The 20,506-nt window shown below is 51.8% G+C and overlaps 1 protein-coding gene across 7 annotated transcripts in view; it reads right to left on the bottom strand.

Annotated features, from left to right (window-relative positions):
* The window catches only part of Col13a1 (collagen type XIII alpha 1 chain), a 137,117-nt gene that overhangs the window by 103,059 nt on the left and 13,552 nt on the right, over nucleotides 1-20,506 (bottom strand). For all 7 annotated transcript variants that reach the window (XM_041655791.1, XM_041655795.1, XM_041655797.1 and 4 more), the window contains exon 2: nucleotides 16,755-16,824. In XM_041655791.1, the coding sequence (XP_041511725.1) occupies nucleotides 16,755-16,824 (70 nt within the window). The remainder of the gene's footprint in view (nucleotides 1-16,754; nucleotides 16,825-20,506) is intronic.

The following is a 20,506-nucleotide window of genomic DNA, read 5'->3' as shown; positions in this document are numbered from 1 at the left end:
AAATGCGGTAGGAAGCCCAGCTCTCTGCTTCCAAAGAGACAGTCCCTGAATGCTGGGATCTACCCAGGGAGTTCTGAGGCTGCTTTGGACACCTGGCTTGCCTTGATTAGAGAGAGGTCCTCAACCTCATGGAGCTGCACAAAATAGCATTCAAATCGGTCCCCATTTTCCAGTGGCAGAGAATGTCAGGTCAGAATGCCCCACGAGCATGGGCAGAGCAGTATCCAGGCTTGGAGAGGTCCTCGCTGGGCAGGGATCCGGTGTAACAGAGCATCAGTATCCTACAGGGGCTAAGCATCAGTACTGGGATGGCTTGGGGTCTGGTCCCTGCACTGAGTAGTAATTAGTTCCAACTTTCATACCAATGCAGCCAGGCAATGGCCCTGCTCAGCATCCCTCAGTGGCTCCCCATTGTTCTTAGGATAGAGTTTCACATATCCCAGCTGTTGCTCACCTTCTGATGTCAACCAATGTCTCTCTTCCTAAGTTGCCTACTCCAGCCATGGTTCTCTTTCTCATCCACCTTACTCTCTTATCAGTCTCAGGGTCTTTGAAGGTTCTGTTCCCTCCTCTCTTTGTCTCGGCAGCTCCTATTTCCATCTCAGAGCTCTGTGCAGGGGTCTCTCTCTCTCTGTTGTTGTGGTTTTCCCTTCCATTCTTTAGTCACCACTGTGACTTTTACGGTCACTGTTGCCATCGATGGCAAATCCCCCCTTGCTAAGTGTTGAGAGGGGAAAGATTCTGTCCCTACTGCTGCGACCCTCTAATACATGTTGTGGTGATCTTCAACCATAAAATTGTTTTTATTGCTACTTCCTAACTTTTTATATAATTTCACAATGTAAATATATGTGTTTTCTAAGGGTCTTAGGTGACCCCTGTGAAAGGATCATTCGACACCCCCCCCCCACAAAAGGGTCATGAACCATAGATTGAGAACTGCTGTCCTAGAGGTCCCAAGCCTAGTGTGCTTGGTGATACATGTTATTGAATGCTCATACGAAGGAATTAAAGATGCCATTGAGATGGGATGAAAATTAAGACATTTTCTGGGCCTGGTCACCTTGAACTTGGAGAGAGCCTACACCAGGCCAAGTACAAGAGAAGACTGGGCACTGCCTGTCACTGTCCAGCAGGAAGCATGATACAAGCGTGCCACTTTGGCACAGCTGTGCTCAGAGATGCTCTGGACGGTTTTTAACAGTGAGCGACCTAAAGCTGGGGAAGTGCCCCTGGGCTGGGAGGCAGGGGCCACCGCCACCTAGAGTATTTCATCTGTGGCCCAGCCTGAAGGGTGAACAGAGTTCACGGCTAACAGTTGTACCTGGAGAAGAGAGGAGTGGGTGCAAAGGCCTCAGGGGTGGAGGCCAGCTATCTTAGTTCTGTGATGGTTGGACTGGTAGCTAGATTAGCGAGGTAGGGTCACACAGGGCTGCCATGCCTGGGTTAAAAAGTCCTGATGCCACTGTGGGGTTTCAGCAGAGGGACAACAGAGGATGGAGCATGGAGGGGAATGCTTCCCGTGGCAGTCTGGGCCCCTTCCAGCTCTGGCGCCTAGGGTCTGGGAGCCCAGGCTGGGCTAGGATAGGAAGGTTCCCTCCTCACTGCCAACAGAGGCCCCATGAGACTGATTTTCCTGCTTGACGTCAACTGAAAGGTCGCAGAAATCCCAGCTTTCCTCTCAGGGGCCCTTTAGGGCCCTTCTTTTTGTCCCCTTACCCAGGTCCTGTAGATATTCCATGAGGCTCACAGACACGACCACCGCTGGAGTCTCTTGAGGTCCAGAGACACCGTGAGAAGCAAAGCTTCCTCAATGTGTCCTCACCTCACCTCACTCAGATTTCAAAGGGGGCCTCATCCTAGTATCTGGGGGTTGGGTGGAGGAAGGGCAGCCTGCGCTGTCTGCCAGGGTGGGAAGGGGATCTCAGGCCAGCCGGCTCCAGCAGCCCCCTCCAGTCCTCCAGATAACAACCCTCCTGGGACTGCACACAGGCAGCCAGTGCTCTCTCCCTGGCCTGATCTTCGGCACCTAAGCCAGTATGTGCTGATGACCTGGAAGTGAACCAGAGTGTTCAGGCTCTGACTTCTTCCTCTAGCAAAGGATTCCACAGCGAGGGGATACAGTCTGCCAGACCCTGGTCACTCCCATGCTGCTTGACTGATTGTCCATCTTCTTCATCCAACCATGTCCAGTTTCATTCCCGCCTGAAAACCTGCTCCGGCAGGTGAGATCGCTCCTCAGCCACGCTCCCTCTTGCTCCACCCCGAGTGCCCCCATCCTCATTTAAAGTCTGTCCACCCAAGGGTGCAAGTCTGCAGGCTCTGATCTGTCTATTTCCCTGTGTCTCATTCCCCAGCTAGCTGTCTACAAGGCCTGCCAATTGCCACCTGAAACCAACCCAAGGTGTTCACCATGTTTCCTCCATCTCCTTCATTTCCCACCTGGACACCCACAGGAGACTTTTCTCTCCACTCTGCTCATGCCAAAGGAACAAGAAACAGAACCAGAGCCCGTGGCTGTTCCCATCTCCCCTGACCACTGTGAAACCTTACAGGGCCTTCCAGGTTCACTGAGGGAGACATTTTCACACTCTACAGACCAGAGCCCCCATTGGCCATGGCTGAGCTGGCCCCACCACCTCTGTGAACTCCCCAGAATTCCTCACCCCCCCCCCCCCCCCCCGCACCATTCATTTTAATAGATCACTCGGACCTTCCTTTTCTTCTTCAGACTCAAGCTAATTCCTGCCCCGGGGTCTTTGCCCAAGCTGTTTCTGCTTACCAAAGGGTCAGATCGATTTTTGCCTGAGCTGTTTCTGCTGACCAGAGGTCCAGATAAATTCGGTTACCTGACACATTTGATTGATACCTTTACAGCGGCCTATGCCATGTCATGCTCTGCCCAAGCACTTCTCACAACCTGAGAATCGACTGTTAACTCTTGGGGTAGCTGGCTCACTCCTCAGTCCAAATGCCCCCTTCCTGTGGATGTCTTTGAACACGGTCCAGCATGGCTAGCACTGCCCTGCAAGTGGCCCTGCTGGAATGTTTCCCCTTGATCCAGTTGCAAACTTAAATACATGCAACGTTAATTAGCCAATCATAGTCTAACAAAGCTGGGGGAAGAGGTGGACACCTTAAATGGAATCTCCAAATAGTCAGTGATATTTTTCTCTTTCCTCCAAGTCATCCCCATCCCTACCCCCCTACCATTTCCCCCACTTAGAAAGGATCTTGAATTTCTGATCCTTTTGCCTCTGCGTCCCCACTGCTGGGATTCTAAGCATGCACCCTCTCGCTCGGTTTCTGCAGTGCTGGGAACCAAACCCAGGACCCCATGTCAGGAAGGCAAGCAGTCTGCCAACGGGACTCTGTGTCACCGTCCTCTCCCCACCCCCCACGGCCCCTTCTTTGGTTTTGCGCTCATTTTGTCTGTCTCTCCAGCTAGATGTGGCAGTTCCATAGGGAAAGATGAGCTCATCAGGTTGGTCCTTGGGACCCTGGAGCCCGGAGCCCCCTCATGGCAGGTGTCGACAGGTATTTGTTGAGCCCGTGAGTGAGCAGTCACCTGCTCTGGGGAACGCTGCTGTGGCCAGGGCTCTCAAAACACCACAGCTGCCGCGCAGAGACTACAGGATATAATTGGTGAGGCATTTCCGGTGGCCACTGCTCTGAGGCCCAGTGGGGAGGGGTTTCTAGAAGACACGGGGCAGGCCTTGTCCATCACCCGGTAAATAACAGCTGGCCCATCTGCTGCAATCCATTTCAGATCTTTCAGAGGTGCTTAACCCTTGTGAACTCACTGGCCTCTCAAAGCTACTGGCTGGGGCTGACAGAGCCCACTTCACACAAACATGGGAGCTGGGCATTGGCAACGGGAGGTCACACAGCACTGATGAGAGCCAGGCTAAGCCCTGTCTCACAGTGTGGACTTGAAGCCTTTACCGCAGGCACACCCTGTTCGGGGATTGGCAGGTTCTGTGCATACAGCCAGCCACCCTCACTACAACTGACTGCCAGCTAAGAGGCTCGCCTATTCACACAGAATGTTCTGGAAGGCCAGTCCCCAGAGTCAAAGTGTGTCAGAGGCACAGGAGGGGAGGCAGTGAGAGTGTGGGTGTAGAAGCTTGAGCTGGGGTTCAGAAGAGCTCAGTGCCATTTACTAGTACCTCCCGTGTGCCAGACTGACTGTTCTTGCCCCCACTTTACCGTTGAGAAAGTTGAGGCCCAAGAGACTAACTCACCTGTTCACAGTAGGACTACTTTGGTAAAGACTCTTAGCCTTTACCTGGGCTTAGTTCCTACCAGATCCAACCAGGCCTGCCTAGCTCGGACAGAGTGTGATGTGGAAGGCAGCAAGCTAGTTCTAGAGGACTCTGTGACATAAGAAGGGGCCTCTTAGATGGCTGGGAAAGGGGCAGGTACCTCCCTGCCCAGGCCACTGTGGGTGGAGGGTTCAGGAGAGACTAACTCCCAGGGCCTCGGCTCACTGACTCGAGTTCCAAGACCAAGACAGTGACTCATCCAATCCCAGGAATGCAGGAAGGCAGCAGATGCCGTGAGTAGCCCCCAGTCCTGCTGGAAGACTATGGAGACAAACACTAGAAACCTGACCCAGCTTGAACTGCTTTAGGAGAAAATCCGTTCTTGGGGCTCAGTTGCTGATGTACTTCCCACATAAGCAAGGTGTCCCGAGTTTAATCACCATAGAACCTACGTACAAAGCTGGGCAGGACAGCTCAGTATAACCAGTGAGTCTCAGACATCAGTGAGAGACCCTGTCTCAAAAAAAAATGTGCACAGTGCCCACGGAAGAATGATACCTGAGTTTCTCTTTAGCACACATGCATGGTCTCGCATGTGCACATGTACACACTTACACACACACCTATCTGGGTCCTTCCCCAGATGGCTATTCCTTCATTCGCTCTCTGAGTTCTTCTATAGAAGCATGCTCCCAGCATCTCAGACCCACCCACAGGGGAGGGATTGGAGGGAGGAAAGGGCCAGAGTCAAGACCAAATGGTGTCTATCTAGGGAGCCTGCTGTACTCCCTGGAGCCCAGCAAATGGGATGGAGGGCTGACATCGTAATGTAGCAGGAGAGATGGCTGGCTATGACTTCACCCCTATAAACAGTTGCCGGGTAGGTGGTAACTACTGATGACCTGGCTTCAGGGATGTGGTAACAACTTCAGTCTGCTTTACCCAAGATGTCACCTGACAGGAAGAATAGGTGTCTAAGGGACAGAGGAATCTGGAAGCATTAGCCTGGCTTGGCCTTAGGAACCATCAGTGGCCTGTGGTGCTGGCTGGCCATCAACATCTCTTTATCTGGTCTTCGAGTCAATCCAGTTCCTGCCTCCATGAGACTCTGACAGCGTCTCTGTGGCCATTTATGGGACAAGGCACGGTGGAAATCCTGGCTGGATTAACACACACTTCTATCCCTATCTGGCCACGGGGCGGAATAGAGTCCTTTCCCCCACTTCACCATAGTTTCCTGTAAAACACAAGGGCAGATGGTATCCGTGAACCCTGAAGTTGTTCAGTGACACCTGTAGGAGGCGCTCACTAGCCCTGTCCTAACCACAGGGACTCTGCTCTTTCTTGTTCCTCACAAACGTAGGGTTTCCTGTAAGAGGTCTTCTAAAGAAAGGCCTTGTCACAGTCCTGTCCCGCCTGAGGTGACTGCCGATGCCCATCTGGTGTTGTTCCCAGTTTGAATTCTACACCTGGGGAGAGGCCTGTGTTCTGTGGGCCCCTGTAAGGCAGTGAAGGGTGTTTCTTCCTCCACACTGGCCAGAGGGGCTATTTGGAGCCAGAATGAAGGAAGCATTGTCCCGTGATCAAAGGCTCTGGCCTCCTCTCTCCTAAAGTACAGTTTGGGGAGCCCCCAATCCTTCCCCCACCAAGCTGGGGAGGAACTAGCAGGTGCTAAGCTGGGCAAGGCTGGGAGATGGAATCTTCTAGAGCAGTGGTTCGCAGCCTGTGGGTTGCAACCCTTTTGGGGAGATGTCAAATGACTCTCAAGGGTTGCCTAAGACCATCAGAAAACACAGCAAACACAATGTTTATATTATGATTCATAACAGTAGCAAGATTACAGTTATGAAGGAGCAGTGAAAATAATTTTATGGTTGGGGGTCGCCACAACAATGGGCCACAGCATTAGGAAGGTTGAGAACCACCACTGTAGCACTTAGTGAGCCTCCCAAAGTCATTTCTCTTTTATTCCAGTTTGGTGAAGGAGAAACAAAAAAATGGGGTGGGAAATACAATAAGAAATAAGCAAGGAGGTGTGCTGGGTACCGAACAGTGGAGCCTCAATTAACCAGAAAGGACACAGTTCCCTGGAGCACCACCAGGATGTGCGGCTAGGAGGCCCTCTTCCACACCAGGGCGCAACTCTGGAGTGCACACAGCCAGTCTGTTTACACGTGCTACCTCCAGAACATCCAAGCCCTGCCCTGCCCTGCCCCCCTTGCTGCTCTGTCACAGAGAGCCAGGCCACTTTGTGATAGCACACATAACTATGTGGGGAGCTGGCATCCGCTTAAACCCAGGTCACCTGTTGGGGCGTGCTGTGTCTGTGCCAGACTAGACCACTGCATTTCCTCCCTCTCCATTGGGGTTTCAAGTGGGTCCTCGCAGGGACAAGATTCTAGCGTGAGTCATGGCCTCAGAACGATGATGGGAGGCTGTAATGAGCTGGCAAGGTGCACATGCAATCACTCTGGCCACCAGCAGAGGCCATGAGGAAGCCCTGATGGCTGAACACTTGAGATGAGAGGTTGGTGAGGGTTGTGACTAGGAGTGGGGGTGACGGGGGCAGTTCCTGGGCAGAGTTGAGGGCTATGCCCATGTGCTAGATGTGGCCTGCTTCGTGGTCCCTTGTAACTCTCTGAGCATAGGCCCCTGGACCTGTAGGGACCCTGGACCTTTAGTGTCACTGTGGGAACCTTCTCTGGGGACCCTTCAGGGCAGAGCTGGCTATGACCAGCAAGCTGGTCACCACTGAGTCAGGGCAGGGAGCTGCTCACCTCTGCAGCCTGTCTTGAGCACTGTAGCTCCTGAGGACAGATGTGGTCCAGGGCCCCTGCTAATGAAACTGTCTGGGGACCAATTAGGTGAATGAATAAGGGAATCCGTGGTGAGTCCGTGGGTCCTGGGCTGTCAGAAACCTCTGCCTTGGACCTTACTTCTCTCCCGGAACAGGATGTCTCCAGCCAGCTCCCAAGATGGATCCTGTCTGTCTCCCCAACTGAGCAGTGAAGCTGAGAGCCAGCAAGCTAGTGGTTCCTAGAAGGTCTTCTATTTCCTAAGGTCATTGGCTCAGGGCTGTCCTCTCAATCCGCCCATACCTCTGCCTTGGAATTCTACATTCCTAACCCTATTGTCTCTGAGTGTCTGGTACCCCACAACATCCTGTATCCATTCTCTACCCACAGGCAGGCCTAAGTAATTTGCTAGTGTTACCCACAGGCATCTTAGCACCCCAGGAGTGCATGTCTAAGTCTGGGAGTCCAGCTATGCGCTCCTGTATTGTCTGGATAGTTTGGGGTGAGCGGGTAGCAGGAGGGAAGTCGAGCTGCTGTGGCTATCCTTTCTACCCTCACACTGCAGAGCCTAAGAGGAAGGTTTCCTGCATGAGATCCAGCTGGCATTTTCTCAATTAGTGATCAATGGAGGAGGGCCCAGCCCATGGTGGTGGTACCATCCCTGGGTTGGTGGGCCTGGGTTCTATAAAAAAGTATATCAGAGGAAGCAAGTCAGGAAGCAGCCCTCCTCCATGGTCTCTGCATCAGCTAATGCCATCATTAGAGCTGTCAGCCATATCTGGAGGGCTGATGGGAAATATCTCCGTGGTGGCGATCCTGAGCAGAAGAAGATAGCAGGGGCAGAAGGGAGCCCATCTGGGGGGCCTGCTGAATCCAGGCAGGGTTTGTCCCCGCATTATTGTCACCAACCCAGAGTTGGAAGTGGAATTCAAGTCCCCAAACCGACACATCATAGCTGTTGGAGGATGCCAAAGGAGTATTTATCAATAATATCCACTAATCGGGAGTATTAAACAATCCCACTGTTTCATCTGGAAATAATCCAGCTAGCCAAAGAGACTTAATTCATGTCAACAAAGTACTGACATCTGCTACAACATGGATAAACCTGGAAAATGGTATATCAAATCCACAGTGGTAAGAAAAAAAAAGGAGGCTGGGCTGATCTAGGGCTGGGAGAGGGGTGAGGTACGGAAGAAAAAAGGGTTCCAGGTTTCTTTCTGAGGTGATAACAATGTCCTAAAACTCGGCAATGATACAAAAAACTGTTGCATCGCACAATTTAGATGGAGGGAATACTCACGTGGGTTGTATTTCAGTCAAGTCACTGCAAACTTGGGGGACAGCTCTGGTATATTCAGTACCCAGCGAAATAGGAACCCAACCACCCGAGCACCCCGAGGTCTCCACCATGTCCCCACTCCCCACCGAGTCTGAGGCTTATCATGCCACGCATTTATTCTATTATTTTATTTTTGAGACTGGGTCTCCCCAAGTTGTATAGGCTGGCTTTAAATTCACTCTGTGGCCCAGAAAGGCTTCGAATTTGTAATCCTCCTGCCTCTGCCTTCCATGTCCTAGGATTACAGGCATCTTAAGTCACAAGACTGGACTACCATGCAAGTTTTGACACGTAAGTTTTTACACATTTACGACATATGCCTATGAGCAGTGTGCTGTTTCTAACTCTATATAAATAACTAATATTATAGACCCCTTGTCATTGCTTTTCCTCCACTGTCTAAGATCCTGTCTTGGACTCCATCAGCTCTGGTGCTAGCTGACTTATGTTACCGGTGCATGCTATTTCACTGATGCCATTGTTACACTGTAATACTCCATGGCATCCCTGACCACTCTCTTGTCAGATTGTAGCCTCCCCGCGCCCTCCTTTACCTTGCAGCAGGCTCACACTGCCCATCCATCCTCTCACCTCATACACATGCACACTTTTTCTGTGGTGCCTCGGTGGGCAGCAGCTGCCACACGCATGCACACTTCTCCAGGCTTTGTCTAGGAGGGGAGCCACTCTGCCAGGCAAGCTTTCCCTTCGCCAAGTGCTGCCAAGCTGGGGTTCACCATCACCCACCCTTCATATATATGTAAAGATACCAAGATCCAGAGACAGAAAGCTACCTGAGTCCCTCAGGGTCTGGAACAAGCTTTTTGGGCTCCCACACACACACCTAGAATTTTCTATTTCCTTATTTTTATTTCCTTACAAATCTCCGTGACCACCCTGGTGGACATTATCAGAGCTGCTCTAGGAAAAACACATTATCAGCATCGTTTGGGGGTCTGGAAATGCTTTCAGGAGGAAATGGGAAAGAAATATGCCTCAAAGGATTCCCCCAGGGGTCCTAAAACACAGGCCAAGGGCAAGAGAAAAGACTCATTTCCAGGAGCAGACACGGCACTCTTGCAGCTAGGCAGCACCTGGCCACTCAACAGCTGTGGGCGGCTGGAGCTCTCCCACGCTGGTCACCTGACCTTCCTTCCCACGAGCAGCACGGAGCGGCTTCTGCACCACGAAGCCCTGTCCACACTAATAATTTTTCTTCCTTCTAGTGAGATCTCAGGGCCCAAAGGGCTAAAATTGACAAGGAAACATCTGGACTCTGCACCTGTTTTCTGGGCTGTTCTTCTCTAAGCCCCAGGATCCCTGATCCAGGTGGCCAGGGCTACACAGACTTTCCACTCCCAGAGTGGACAGGTCACCAGCAAAACAAATGTCCCCAGGAGCCTGCTGGGAACACATGAAGGAGGGTGAGGGTGCTGAGGGTTTTGTCTCCATCCTAAGGGCCAGGGGGGATGCTGAAGCACTAGGTTAGTACATCAACCTAACAAACACCGCCTGGCTTCTGTGTGAACGGTTCAAAGTGGCCAGGTAAGTAGGTTCCTGTAGTCCACGAGGTGACACATGGGGATAGTCAGGGCAAAGCAATGCTTGTGGATAGGGCGAGATCAACCATGGGACCAATGGTTCTTTTCCCTTTGAGATAGTGTCTCACTTTGTAGCTCAGGCTAGCCTAGAGCTCACTATTAGCTGGTCGTCAACATGCAGCAATCCTCCTGCTCCCACCTCCCTGTGCCAGGGTTACAGGGTTACAGTCATGGATCACCATGCCCACCTTCAGTGGTACTTGTGACTGATGGGGTATGAGGGGAAAGATGTCATCATGGAACCCTGCCTAGAGCTTGCAGTGAGACGGCTCAGCAGATTCATTGAAGGCACTGATCATGTCCGCTGACCTGTGCCTGGATCTTCAGGACCCATGTGGTGGAGGGAGAGAACTGACTTCTGCAAATCGTCCTCTGACTTTCACGTATCGTCACGGCATGTGCATTCATGCACGCACGCACGCGCGCGCACACACACACACACACACACACAATTTTAAAACTCTGCTTAGGTACTGGGTAGCTTTCAGAATTTTGAGAGGGCACAGTGCGGGGGAAGATGCTGGCTGCAGTTGTGCGTCCATCCCTGTAGAAGGATGGCCTGTGAGACACATCTATAAGGGACTGAGGAGGCCACCAGCATGATTGTAGGCGGAGCATTCTCCCTTGCTGGAAAGCCACCAAGGGGCTCCCACTTTACCATCCCCATGCTGATATTGCTCTCAAGTACTTACAGTACCCACAGCAGACAGCTCATGTGCTAATGACTGTAGCCTAGGAGAAACCACAGCAGGCGTGAGCCTCTGGGTCTGCTTGCACTTCATATTTGAAACACATAACTAGGAGGTGTCACCTGGATTATATGCTGGGCATGTATCAGGAGTGCTCTCAACATGGTCACATAGCAGAACTAAGGGACATGGCAAAAGTGGGAGGCGATGGGTGGAAGGTCCTGCAGGGGTGATACGGCAGGGTGGGAGAGGGTTGAAGAGTCAGTTCAGCAGGGAGAAAGTGAGAACAGAAGCAGGGGTGAGGGTGATACACGGACCAGCAGGTCCTGTCCAGGGAGCAGCAGGAGATGGGCAGGGATCAGGCTAGAGAGAGAAAGTGGGCATGGCATCGCGCTGTGAGTCCAGGGGAGCCACAGATGGTGTTGGAGCAGAGGAGGAGAGTGCAGTGGGCAAAGCTGCTGCTGCCGCTGTGGGGCTGAACCTGGCTGTAAGGGTGTTCAGGAGAGGGGAGTGACGAAGCTGACACCATTGGTGGAGGAGCCACCTTCACACCTAGCAGAATCGGGGTGAGTCTGGACATCGATGACATCAGCAAGCATGTTATGCAGTGTGCCTAACTAGCTGACCATGGGGAGCCGCTTCAAGGACTAGCCACAGACGACTCAGAAGGAACCTGGCGATTATTCGCAGGTTCAACAGAGTTTTGGAACGCCCAGAAGACAGTATCTCTCTCGTTTGAATAACCCCCGCTGCAATAACCGTCCACTCTGCAATTCTCTTCGGCCACGGTGCCAAGGGAGCCCCTGGTCTTGAGCCTCCTGTTTCTTGGTGTAGCTAAAACTGAAATAAGAACCACAAAGAGAGGGCCCTGTCTGTGGGTTTGCTCTGCTGCCACTCAGAGGTGGTGACAGGAGTCTAGTTGAGACCAAAAGTCTGGCCACTGGCTCTACCCATGTTGGCTGTTGGGGTCAAAAATCTGGAGCCAGGAAAAACAGGGCAGGGCTGGCCAAAGAAGAGGTTTAGGGTGTGTGGCAGCAGCTGTCACCGCCTATGGAAAGTAATCAAGGGTCGTAAGAAAACAGAGTCCTGTTCCTAGGATCACAAGCTTTGGTGCTGGAAGGGGCTGCTCCTGCCTTGGAGGCATCATCCGCAGCACAACTACTTATTGTTCTGAAATACACATTGGACTGGACCACATCCTTCCTCCCCAAACCATTCCTGATGCTACATTTATGCTCTGTGAGGAAGCACAGCCTGGGTGCAAGATGCAGCTGCTCACCATTTCTGCACCCACAGCAGACATTATTAAACGATTACCACACGTTTTGCTAATCTGGATGCAAGATGACTCAGGTACTGGTCTCCAGGTAGTCATTCCCAGTTGCTTTGGTTTGGATGTGACATGTCCCTAGTGTTTGAACACTTGGCCCTCAGCAAGCAAAAATGTTTGGTGGTATGGTGGGACCTTTAGGAAGTGGGCCTATCAAAAGGAAGTGATTCAGTACAGAGTGGGTCTTTGATATTATAGCCACTTTTATACTTCTGCCCCAAGCCCTGTTTTCTGTCCAACGCCATGGGGACAAGTGGCTACTCAGACTCCAGCTGCCACCGGACTTCTTTCTGCCATGTTTTCCTCCACCAGGATGGACTGTATCATTCTGAACTGTGAGCCAAAATAAACATCTCCCCAGTAAGCTGCTTCTGGCCAAGGAGGAGGAGAGTAAGTAACACATTGTCAATCACCCTCAGCATAAACAGTACCTGAGCAGCGCCTAGCTCGCTGCAGTTTTGACATCTCTTCCTACCCTGATCCCTGCTCATCTGTTTCCTGTCACCACTCTGGGCCCCAACTGTTTAAACTACTGGTCAACCCCAGATGCACTCATTCCTCAAAGCTTTCGTTTTGGGCATTCTCTAGAAGGACCACCATCTGATTGTTGAATCTTTGATGTTGTTTCTCCCACGTTCCATGGAAATAAAGACTTACTGGCCTTTTGGACTGGGCTGGCCTTGAACTTGCTATGTAGCCGAGGCCTGCCTTGACCTCCCGATCCTCCTGCTTCCACCTCCCCAGGGCTGAGATCACAATCTGTAAATGAATCATTCAGCACGTGTCTGACTTTCTGCAGGCAATCCTGTAACTCAGGTCTGGCCAGAGGTAGGTGGGCAGGATTGACACATGGCTCTTCCTCCAGTTCTGATGACCTGCGCTCGACTACTCCGAGCTCATTCATTCTCCTCTCATGCTGGTGAAAGTCTAAGCAGCTGCCAGGGCCTCAGGAAATCTACAAGACACAGACAACACAGCCACCTCCCTGTCCTGCACCAGGCTCCTGGGTCACACTCAGTAAGAGACATCTACCCTCTGACGTCTCTTTACTTAGATATTGGTCATAGTGACAGATGAGGCTGTACTTTATTTTTTCTTTTTTTCCCTGAGAAATGAAGGGTTTCTCTGTAGCTTTGGAGCCTGTCCTGGAACTTGCTCTGTAGACCAGGCTGGCCTTGAACTCACAGAGATCTGCCTGTCTCTGCCTCCCGAGTACTGGGATTAAAGGCGTGCGCCGCCACCTGGTGAGCCTGTACTCTTATTGAGTGTACCCTCTTAGTTGCTTCATTGCTCTGTATGGCCAACCTCCAGGGCCACCTCCTAGGTGACATCTGCCTTGTGTTCCAGGCTTCTTGGGGCTCTCCAGCACTTCATAGTGCTCCTCACAGAATGTCTAAACCACATGGTGGCTGTCCCATCGTCTGCTGGCCTGGCCAAAGCAACTTTTCCTCTCCCCTCCATCAATCTTCTAGTCTTGTACCTGTACTAGGGCTGACAGGCTGGTGGACTACATCACCCCATGTTCCCACTCTCGCCGCCCAACCCCTCTAGCTTGATATTCGAGGTCCCAGACTCCCCATCCCGTAAGAGACCAGGCCTAGGCAGAAGGTATGGGTTCCCCAGCAGCCTGCCGGCTGCCAGCCCCACCCAGCCCCAGCACGACGGGCCTGAAGGAGCTGTTTCCTTGCCAGCTGGAGCCTATATTGTCCTACTCTTAGTAAGAACAGGGACAGAGAACGGGAGAATTTCCCCGATCTTTGTATTGGCCTCAAGTGGTCTAGGAAGTCCCACGGTACATATATCTGTTCTCAGGACCCTCCCCCTGCCCTGTGTGTTATGAAAGTGGCCCACACCCATTCCTCAACTTCTGGCTGCTGTGGCCCTCCTCCCTGAGGCTTGACCTCTGGCATCCTGCCCTGAGCCTGTGAGCCCATCACTCCCCTGGCAATCAGTGTATGCAGCAGGATGCTGGAAGAGAGCTATTTTGGGGCAGGGAGGATCTTGGGAGGATGCTGGCGAGGTCACTGTAGGAAAGGAAGGAGCCAGGTTTTCTGCCCATGATTATGAGTCCTGAGCCTTCTGAACGCTGCTGAGAGACCCATGGCTGCCACAGGGAAGAGCACACCCGCCACAGGACTCCAGCTCTGGCCTCTTTTGACCACAGAAGCCAAAGGGGGCAGGCGTAGGTTTGGAGCTGTAGGATCTGATCCATCAGCCACTATGGGCAGAAAGAAAGTATTCATTTGCTGTGTCCAACAGAGGGAATTCCAGGGCTGGCGAGACTAAGGTATAGTGCAGGGCAACACGGGTGGAGTGGATTGATGGTGGGTGGAGACTATGAGGCAGACTCTAGTCACTTATTGATATTGATTGAGTACCTACTGTATACAGAGACAATATTAAGTGCTAGCAGGACAAGGGTGTGTAATACTTTGTGTTTGTGTGTTTTATAATGGCATCAGGAGCCGCAGAGAGATTTGTAAACAGTGACCCCAAGACGATGACCTGAAAAAAAAGTGCAGGGGAGGGCTTTCCTGATCCATTTGAGGACCTGCAAGCATCTGGGACGCTCAGGTTCCCCCTCACCTCTTTTCACCACAAGTTTTGGTCTTGTTTTTCAAAAGGCGGTCTCACCTCAGGGTCTCAGGCTAGTCTCTGACTCAGTATGAAGCAGAGGATGGCCTTGAACTTCTGATCCTCCTGCCTCCACCTCCTGAGTGCTAGAGTTATAGGAATAAACTACCACACTGTGTGTGTGTGTGTGTGTGTGTGTGTGTGTGCGTGTGCGTGCTGGGAATGGAACCCAGGGCTTCCTGCAAGCTAGGCAAGCACTCCGCCAACTGAGCTCCATTCTCAGACATGTTTCAGCATCTTGAGGAAGGTTACCCACCAATATGAGGCCCTTGGTGCCTGTACACAGTCAGTGCTCACTTGGGGGCAGTGGCAAACACAGCTGTTAGATAGAGCAGGTGAGTTTCTGTGTTAAGGGAATTCTTTCTCTGTGGGGTGAAATGCCTTTGCTTTCCTTAGTCAGCAGGTGCAGGTGCCTACTATGGCCTTGAACATGCAACCAACACTGCTCCCAATGCCAGGGCATGGTAGTTAAGAAAAGAATTTTGGTGCATCGTTGACAGACAAGAGACAACAGAGGATATTAACAGATAATAATAATAATATTGCTTAATATCAGGCAATGTGCTAACAAGCCAGTAATAAGCCTATTCATCTCTCACACATCCTTTCCAAGTGGCCTTTTTACCCTTGTTTCAAACGAAGCAACTGAGGCATAGAAAGGAATCTCTGGAGGCTACGACACAGTTGGTAAGTATCAGAGAGAGAATTCAAAACTGTCTTCCATAGTGCCACTCTTGTTGAAGACAGCAGACACAGTCACACAGAGCTTGGGTAGCCCAGAAACCTGTCCAAACCCCATTACCACATCATCAACTACATCTCAGCTCACTGATCCTGGCATCTCATGGATCCAGCAGAAAGCTTTCTTCAACTCTGGGGCCCAATCTCCTAAGCTCAGAAAGAGGAGCTGGCTTCCTGGGGCTCTGGACACCCTTTGAATTAATTCAGACAAGCAGCTTGTGGGACCATGACACTTATCACAGAATCACATCTTCAGGGATAGCACATCAGCCCAGTCACACCTGGCCACCAGGAACCTCCATTGCACTTGGACGCTTAGTGTGCTGGCTAATCATTGCTGTTGCATCGAATGGGTTTAGAATCACCATGGAAACACATCTCAGGGTACATCTGTGAGGGTATTTCCAGAGAGGCTTAGTCAATGCCTACTCTGGGCATCACCCCACAGGCTAGGATTCCAGAATGGATAAAAAGGAAAAAGCAAGCTAGGAAATCAACCTCTCTCCTGCTCCCTTCCCTGACCTGCTGAGATGTGAACAATCAGAACCACAGGCAGGGGCTGATTCTGTGGTCCTGCCTTCCCCATCACAATGGACTGCACCTTCTCCAACTGTGAGCTGAAACAAGCGCTTTCTCCCCAAGGTACTTCTTGCCAGGTATTTGGCAAGGGAATGAAAAAGCAATCAATATATCTAATATCTGTCAGTCTCTCTTCCCTGGCTCAGGGAACCTGTGGAGGGTTTCTAGAAGGTTGTAAACTTTTGAAGCTACGGGAGGATCCTCCCAGGAGCCCAGAGGGAGCCTTTTCAGGGCCATTTGCCCACCACAGTTACCTAGGAGGCTTCGGTGTGCACTAGGAGACCCTGAACAAGCAAAGCTTCAAGCAATTATTTAAGCATTTCCCCATTTTCTTTCTGTGCCTTCAAAGGCTTATAGCCCAGCCCAGTGAGTCAAGCAAACAGCATCGATCCCCCCTCTGTCCCTAGCTTAATGAACATGGCCAGAAGCCAGAGGAGGGGTCCTCTCACACACACTCACATGTCTGTGGTGGTTAACTGGCGACAGTGTACTTAAACCCTGCTCCGACTATGATGCCTGCACTGAGCAGGTACTTGGCACATGGCTTTGAATACAGAGAGAGATGGTTGAATGGTGAATGGGTCCATGAATGGATGGAGGGAGAGAGGAAAAGAGGGATGGAAGGAAGGGGTGGACGGAAAGACAAGCAGATGCCTCCACAGGAAAGCAACTGAATAAGAGGCGGCAGCCGAGCTGCACAGAAATCCAAGAACTTCTGGGATGTAATCCCTGACCAAGAGACGCTGGTCTGACCTCACCCCTTCACAGGGGTCCTTACCTGGTGGGCAGTTACATCCTGGAGACGTCTTCGGGGCTTCCCGGCGCCTGCGCGAGTAGAACTTCCATTTCTGCACAAAAAGAAACGAGAAGTCACCAGGAGTTCATAAAAGCTCCCGCCTTGGAAAGCCGGCAAGTGGGATGAAGGGGAGTGTGGGGGGGGGGGGGGAGGGGGGCAACCAAGGGATGCGGGGTGGTGGAGATGGTAAAGGTGGATGGGACTGTTCTGGGATGGAGTCTGGCTGTTCAGAGCCCTCCACTGACCACATGCACAGCCCTGATAGTCTTTGGGGAACTCAAACTCTCCGCGTGTGGGTGACAGGAACTAGGATAAAGCTTATCACAGCCATTGCGGCCTCTGCTATCTTCGGCAGGCTCTGCTCAGGATCCTGTAAACCACTGGCTGCCCATGGTGACTCTATGACACATGTTTCTTATCTCTTTGCTATTGTTTCCTTCTCCAGCTGGGTTCCTGGGCAGGGAGGGACAAAGCCTTCTGCTCTGCTCACCCCCTCCAGGCCAGCATCGGCAGGTGGACATGGTGGGGGCTGGGGGGCTGGGGGGCTGGGAAGGCTGAGCAGACCCCAGACGCCCTGCTCCACCAAACGGCTTTCTCCACACTTTGAAACCACAGAGCCAATCTGGAAGGCCCTAAAGTGGTTGGATACCCCAAATCCCGGGAAATTGTGTGTAGACGGCAGCAATCAAATCCATCCATGCAAGATGGCACTACATGGCAGACTTTAAGGAGGCCTGTGTCTATGTGCCCTCTATGCAGAGGGCTGTGTGTGGGGTGCCTCACATGGCACTCTTAGGTCAGCCAGGGTAGCACAGGGGTTGACTGAGCCCCGTCTGGAGACTCCACTTCTCCAGTTCTGTCATTTACGGCACACAGCCTGTATTTCATAGGCTTAAGCTGATTCTCCTCCACAGCTGCTTCTGTCTTCGGTGATCCTGGCATCTCCACCGGACGCACTTAACAATGGCCTGGGTTTTCTGACCCTGTCCGATGCAGCCAAGCCTCAAATTTTCCCCATAACCACTTCAAGCTCCTAGATCCCTACTACAGCTGAGGCTGTACCTTCACCACTGGCCTCTCCTGGCCTCTGTGAATACCAAGCCTCCCCTGCTCTCCCTGACTCTGTCAATCCAGAAGCTCTCATGCTTGCCAAGACTTAATACACGGGTGATGCTTACACGTTTACCAAGTATGGCTGCCAGCAGGAGATGCAGCCTTAGCCCCCTCTGGATGATCTCCAAAGACTTCACCTCCACGATGCTGGGCTCTTAATTACTGCAACTGTCTCAGCTCTAGCTGAAGAGCATCAGCTGCCCCAGGAAAACAAAGGCTTCACTTTTGAGGCACTGCTCTCTTGTTAATCACTGCTGACCAGACGCCAGAGATTCTCAGTTCAAAACACCACACGACCAACTCTGGTAAGGTCTTTGAAGAGCTTTCCAGCCTCCCTCTGAGACTTCGCCAGCCAGACTGCAGATCTGCACTGCCTTCGCCGATCTCTTCCGAGTTCCCACAGGACAACCCATTAAGCAAGCACTCAACTGCTTTTTCAGATCAAAGTTCCAAACTCCTTCCACCATCCTCCTCAGACAGCATGCCCCCCCTGAACCCCGTATCAATGTCCGTCATGGTTTGATGTCTATGCTGTCATAAACACCATGACCAAAGAGTGAGTTGGGGAGGAAAGGGTTTATTTGGCTAACACTTCTACACTGTAGTCCATCAGTGAAGGAAGCCAGGACAGGAACTCAAACAGGGCAGGAGCCTGGAGGCAGGACTGATACAGAGGCCATAGAGGGGTACAGCTTACTGGCTTGTTCCCCAAGGCTTGCTCAGCCTGCTTTCTTACAGAACCCAGGACCACCAGCCCAGGGGTGGCCCCACCCACAATGGGTTTGGTCCTCCCCATTGATATCAATAACTAATTAAGAAAATGCCTTACAGACTTGTCTGCAGTCCAATCTTATTGTTCTCAGTTGGGGATCCTTCCTCTCCAAAGATTCTATCTAGCTTGTGTCAAGTTGACATAAAACTACCCAGCACTGTGGATTGGGGGGAGAGGCTCCCTCATCAATAATCAATAAAGAAAATGCCCTACAGACATGCATACAGGAAATCTAATGGAGGAATTTTCTCAATCAAGGTTCCTCTTCCCAGATAACTCTACTCAAGTACCCCCCTCCCCACACACATCAAAATCACCCAAAAAAACCTAACCAGAACACCTAGCCACCTTTGCCCCTCCCCACCTGGCAGAGGATTTCCTTCTGGGGGCTGATGGCCCCTCTGGGGTGCTGAGTCTGGGGGTCAGTTCTCATCCTCTTTGACCTGTGGCAGGATTTACACACTTCCCCCTCCCCTCTGTGCAAACGCTTCCTGCACTTGGCTCCCAGGAAGTCATGTTTTCTCGGTTCCCCTCCTTCTGCCCTGGCTGTTCCCTCTCTTTCTCCTTTGCTGGTTCCATCTTGTCTACTTGCTACCTAAGTGTTGGAGGTCACAGGGTCATGGTTCAGGGCCTCACTTCAGTCCTCTGTGTACTGGTTCTCTGAGACCTCCCTTGGTCTGAGGTCTCAACATCATCTGTGACCATCTTAGCCAGTGTTCTATTGGTGTGAAGAGACACCGTGATCAAGACGACTCTTACAAAAGAAAGCATTTAATTAGGGGCTTGCTTAGAGTTTCAGAGCTTGGTCTATTATCATCACGGCAGGGAGCATGGTGACAAGCAGGTGTGGTGCTGGAGAAGGAGCTGAGAGAGATAGAGATGGGGGAGGGAGGGAGAGAGAGAGGGGGAGAGAGAGAGGGAGGGGGGGAGAGAGGGAGGGGGGAGAGAGGGAGAAAGAGAGAGAGAGAGAGAGAGAGAGAACAAGCACACAAACACTTAAGCTTGGTGTGGACTTTTGAAACCTCAAAGCCCACCCCCAGTGACACCAGTGATGTACTTCCTCCACCAAGGTCACACCTACTCCAGGAAGGCCACACTTCTTAATCCTCCTAACCCTTTAGAACAGTTCCACTCCCTGGTGACTAAGCATTCAAACACGTGAGCCTATAGGTCTATTCAAATAAATGGCCTATAGGTCTATTCAAACACATGAGCCTATGGGTCTATTCTTATCCAAACTATGACGATGATCCGTGACAGCTCCATATTCCCACCTCTAGCCTTGTGACCAGCCGCTTGCCTGGTAGGTTGTTCTTTGCCGTCTCAGAACAAGGTCTCAAGACTGAGTCCCAGCCTGCTGCCCCACCCCTCCCACACATGTCCCATCAGGACCAGCTCGGTTTCTCCCACTCTCCAGCTCATCACTGATGACTCTCTGCCCCACACACGCAGCCAGCAGAAGCCCCCATCTTGTACTCTGTAGATACACTCAGTCAGGCTCTCTCCCCAGCCCTGGCGCTACAGCCTGCTCCAGGCACAACGCTAGCCCAACGATACCCTACTGTCCCCACCCCATATCCGACCTGGACCCAGAAGCCCCATTCTCAACAGTTGCCAGACCCACCGCCTCTCCAGGCTTTTTCCTACCCTGGGGCCTTTGCACTGGTGAACACTCTCTTTCTGGGATGTTCTCTTTCATGTGGTCTACTGGTATGCTCCTAATGGAGACCCTTCTTGCTTCCAGCCCCCTTCCCTATTTCACTTTCTCCTTTACTATTATCTCTCTCTCTCTCTCTCTCTCTCATTTATTGCCTCCCTTTGCCAACAGAAGACAAATTCACAGCAGAAT

Source organism: Microtus oregoni, unplaced genomic scaffold, assembly GCF_018167655.1.
Source record: "Microtus oregoni isolate MIOR12 unplaced genomic scaffold, Mior012 000007F_ref0000211, whole genome shotgun sequence".
In the NCBI taxonomy this organism is placed as follows: Eukaryota; Metazoa; Chordata; class Mammalia; order Rodentia; family Cricetidae; genus Microtus; species Microtus oregoni.
The sequence above is the reverse complement of the archived record's forward strand: the minus strand, read 5'-3'. Positions and strand labels throughout refer to the sequence as shown.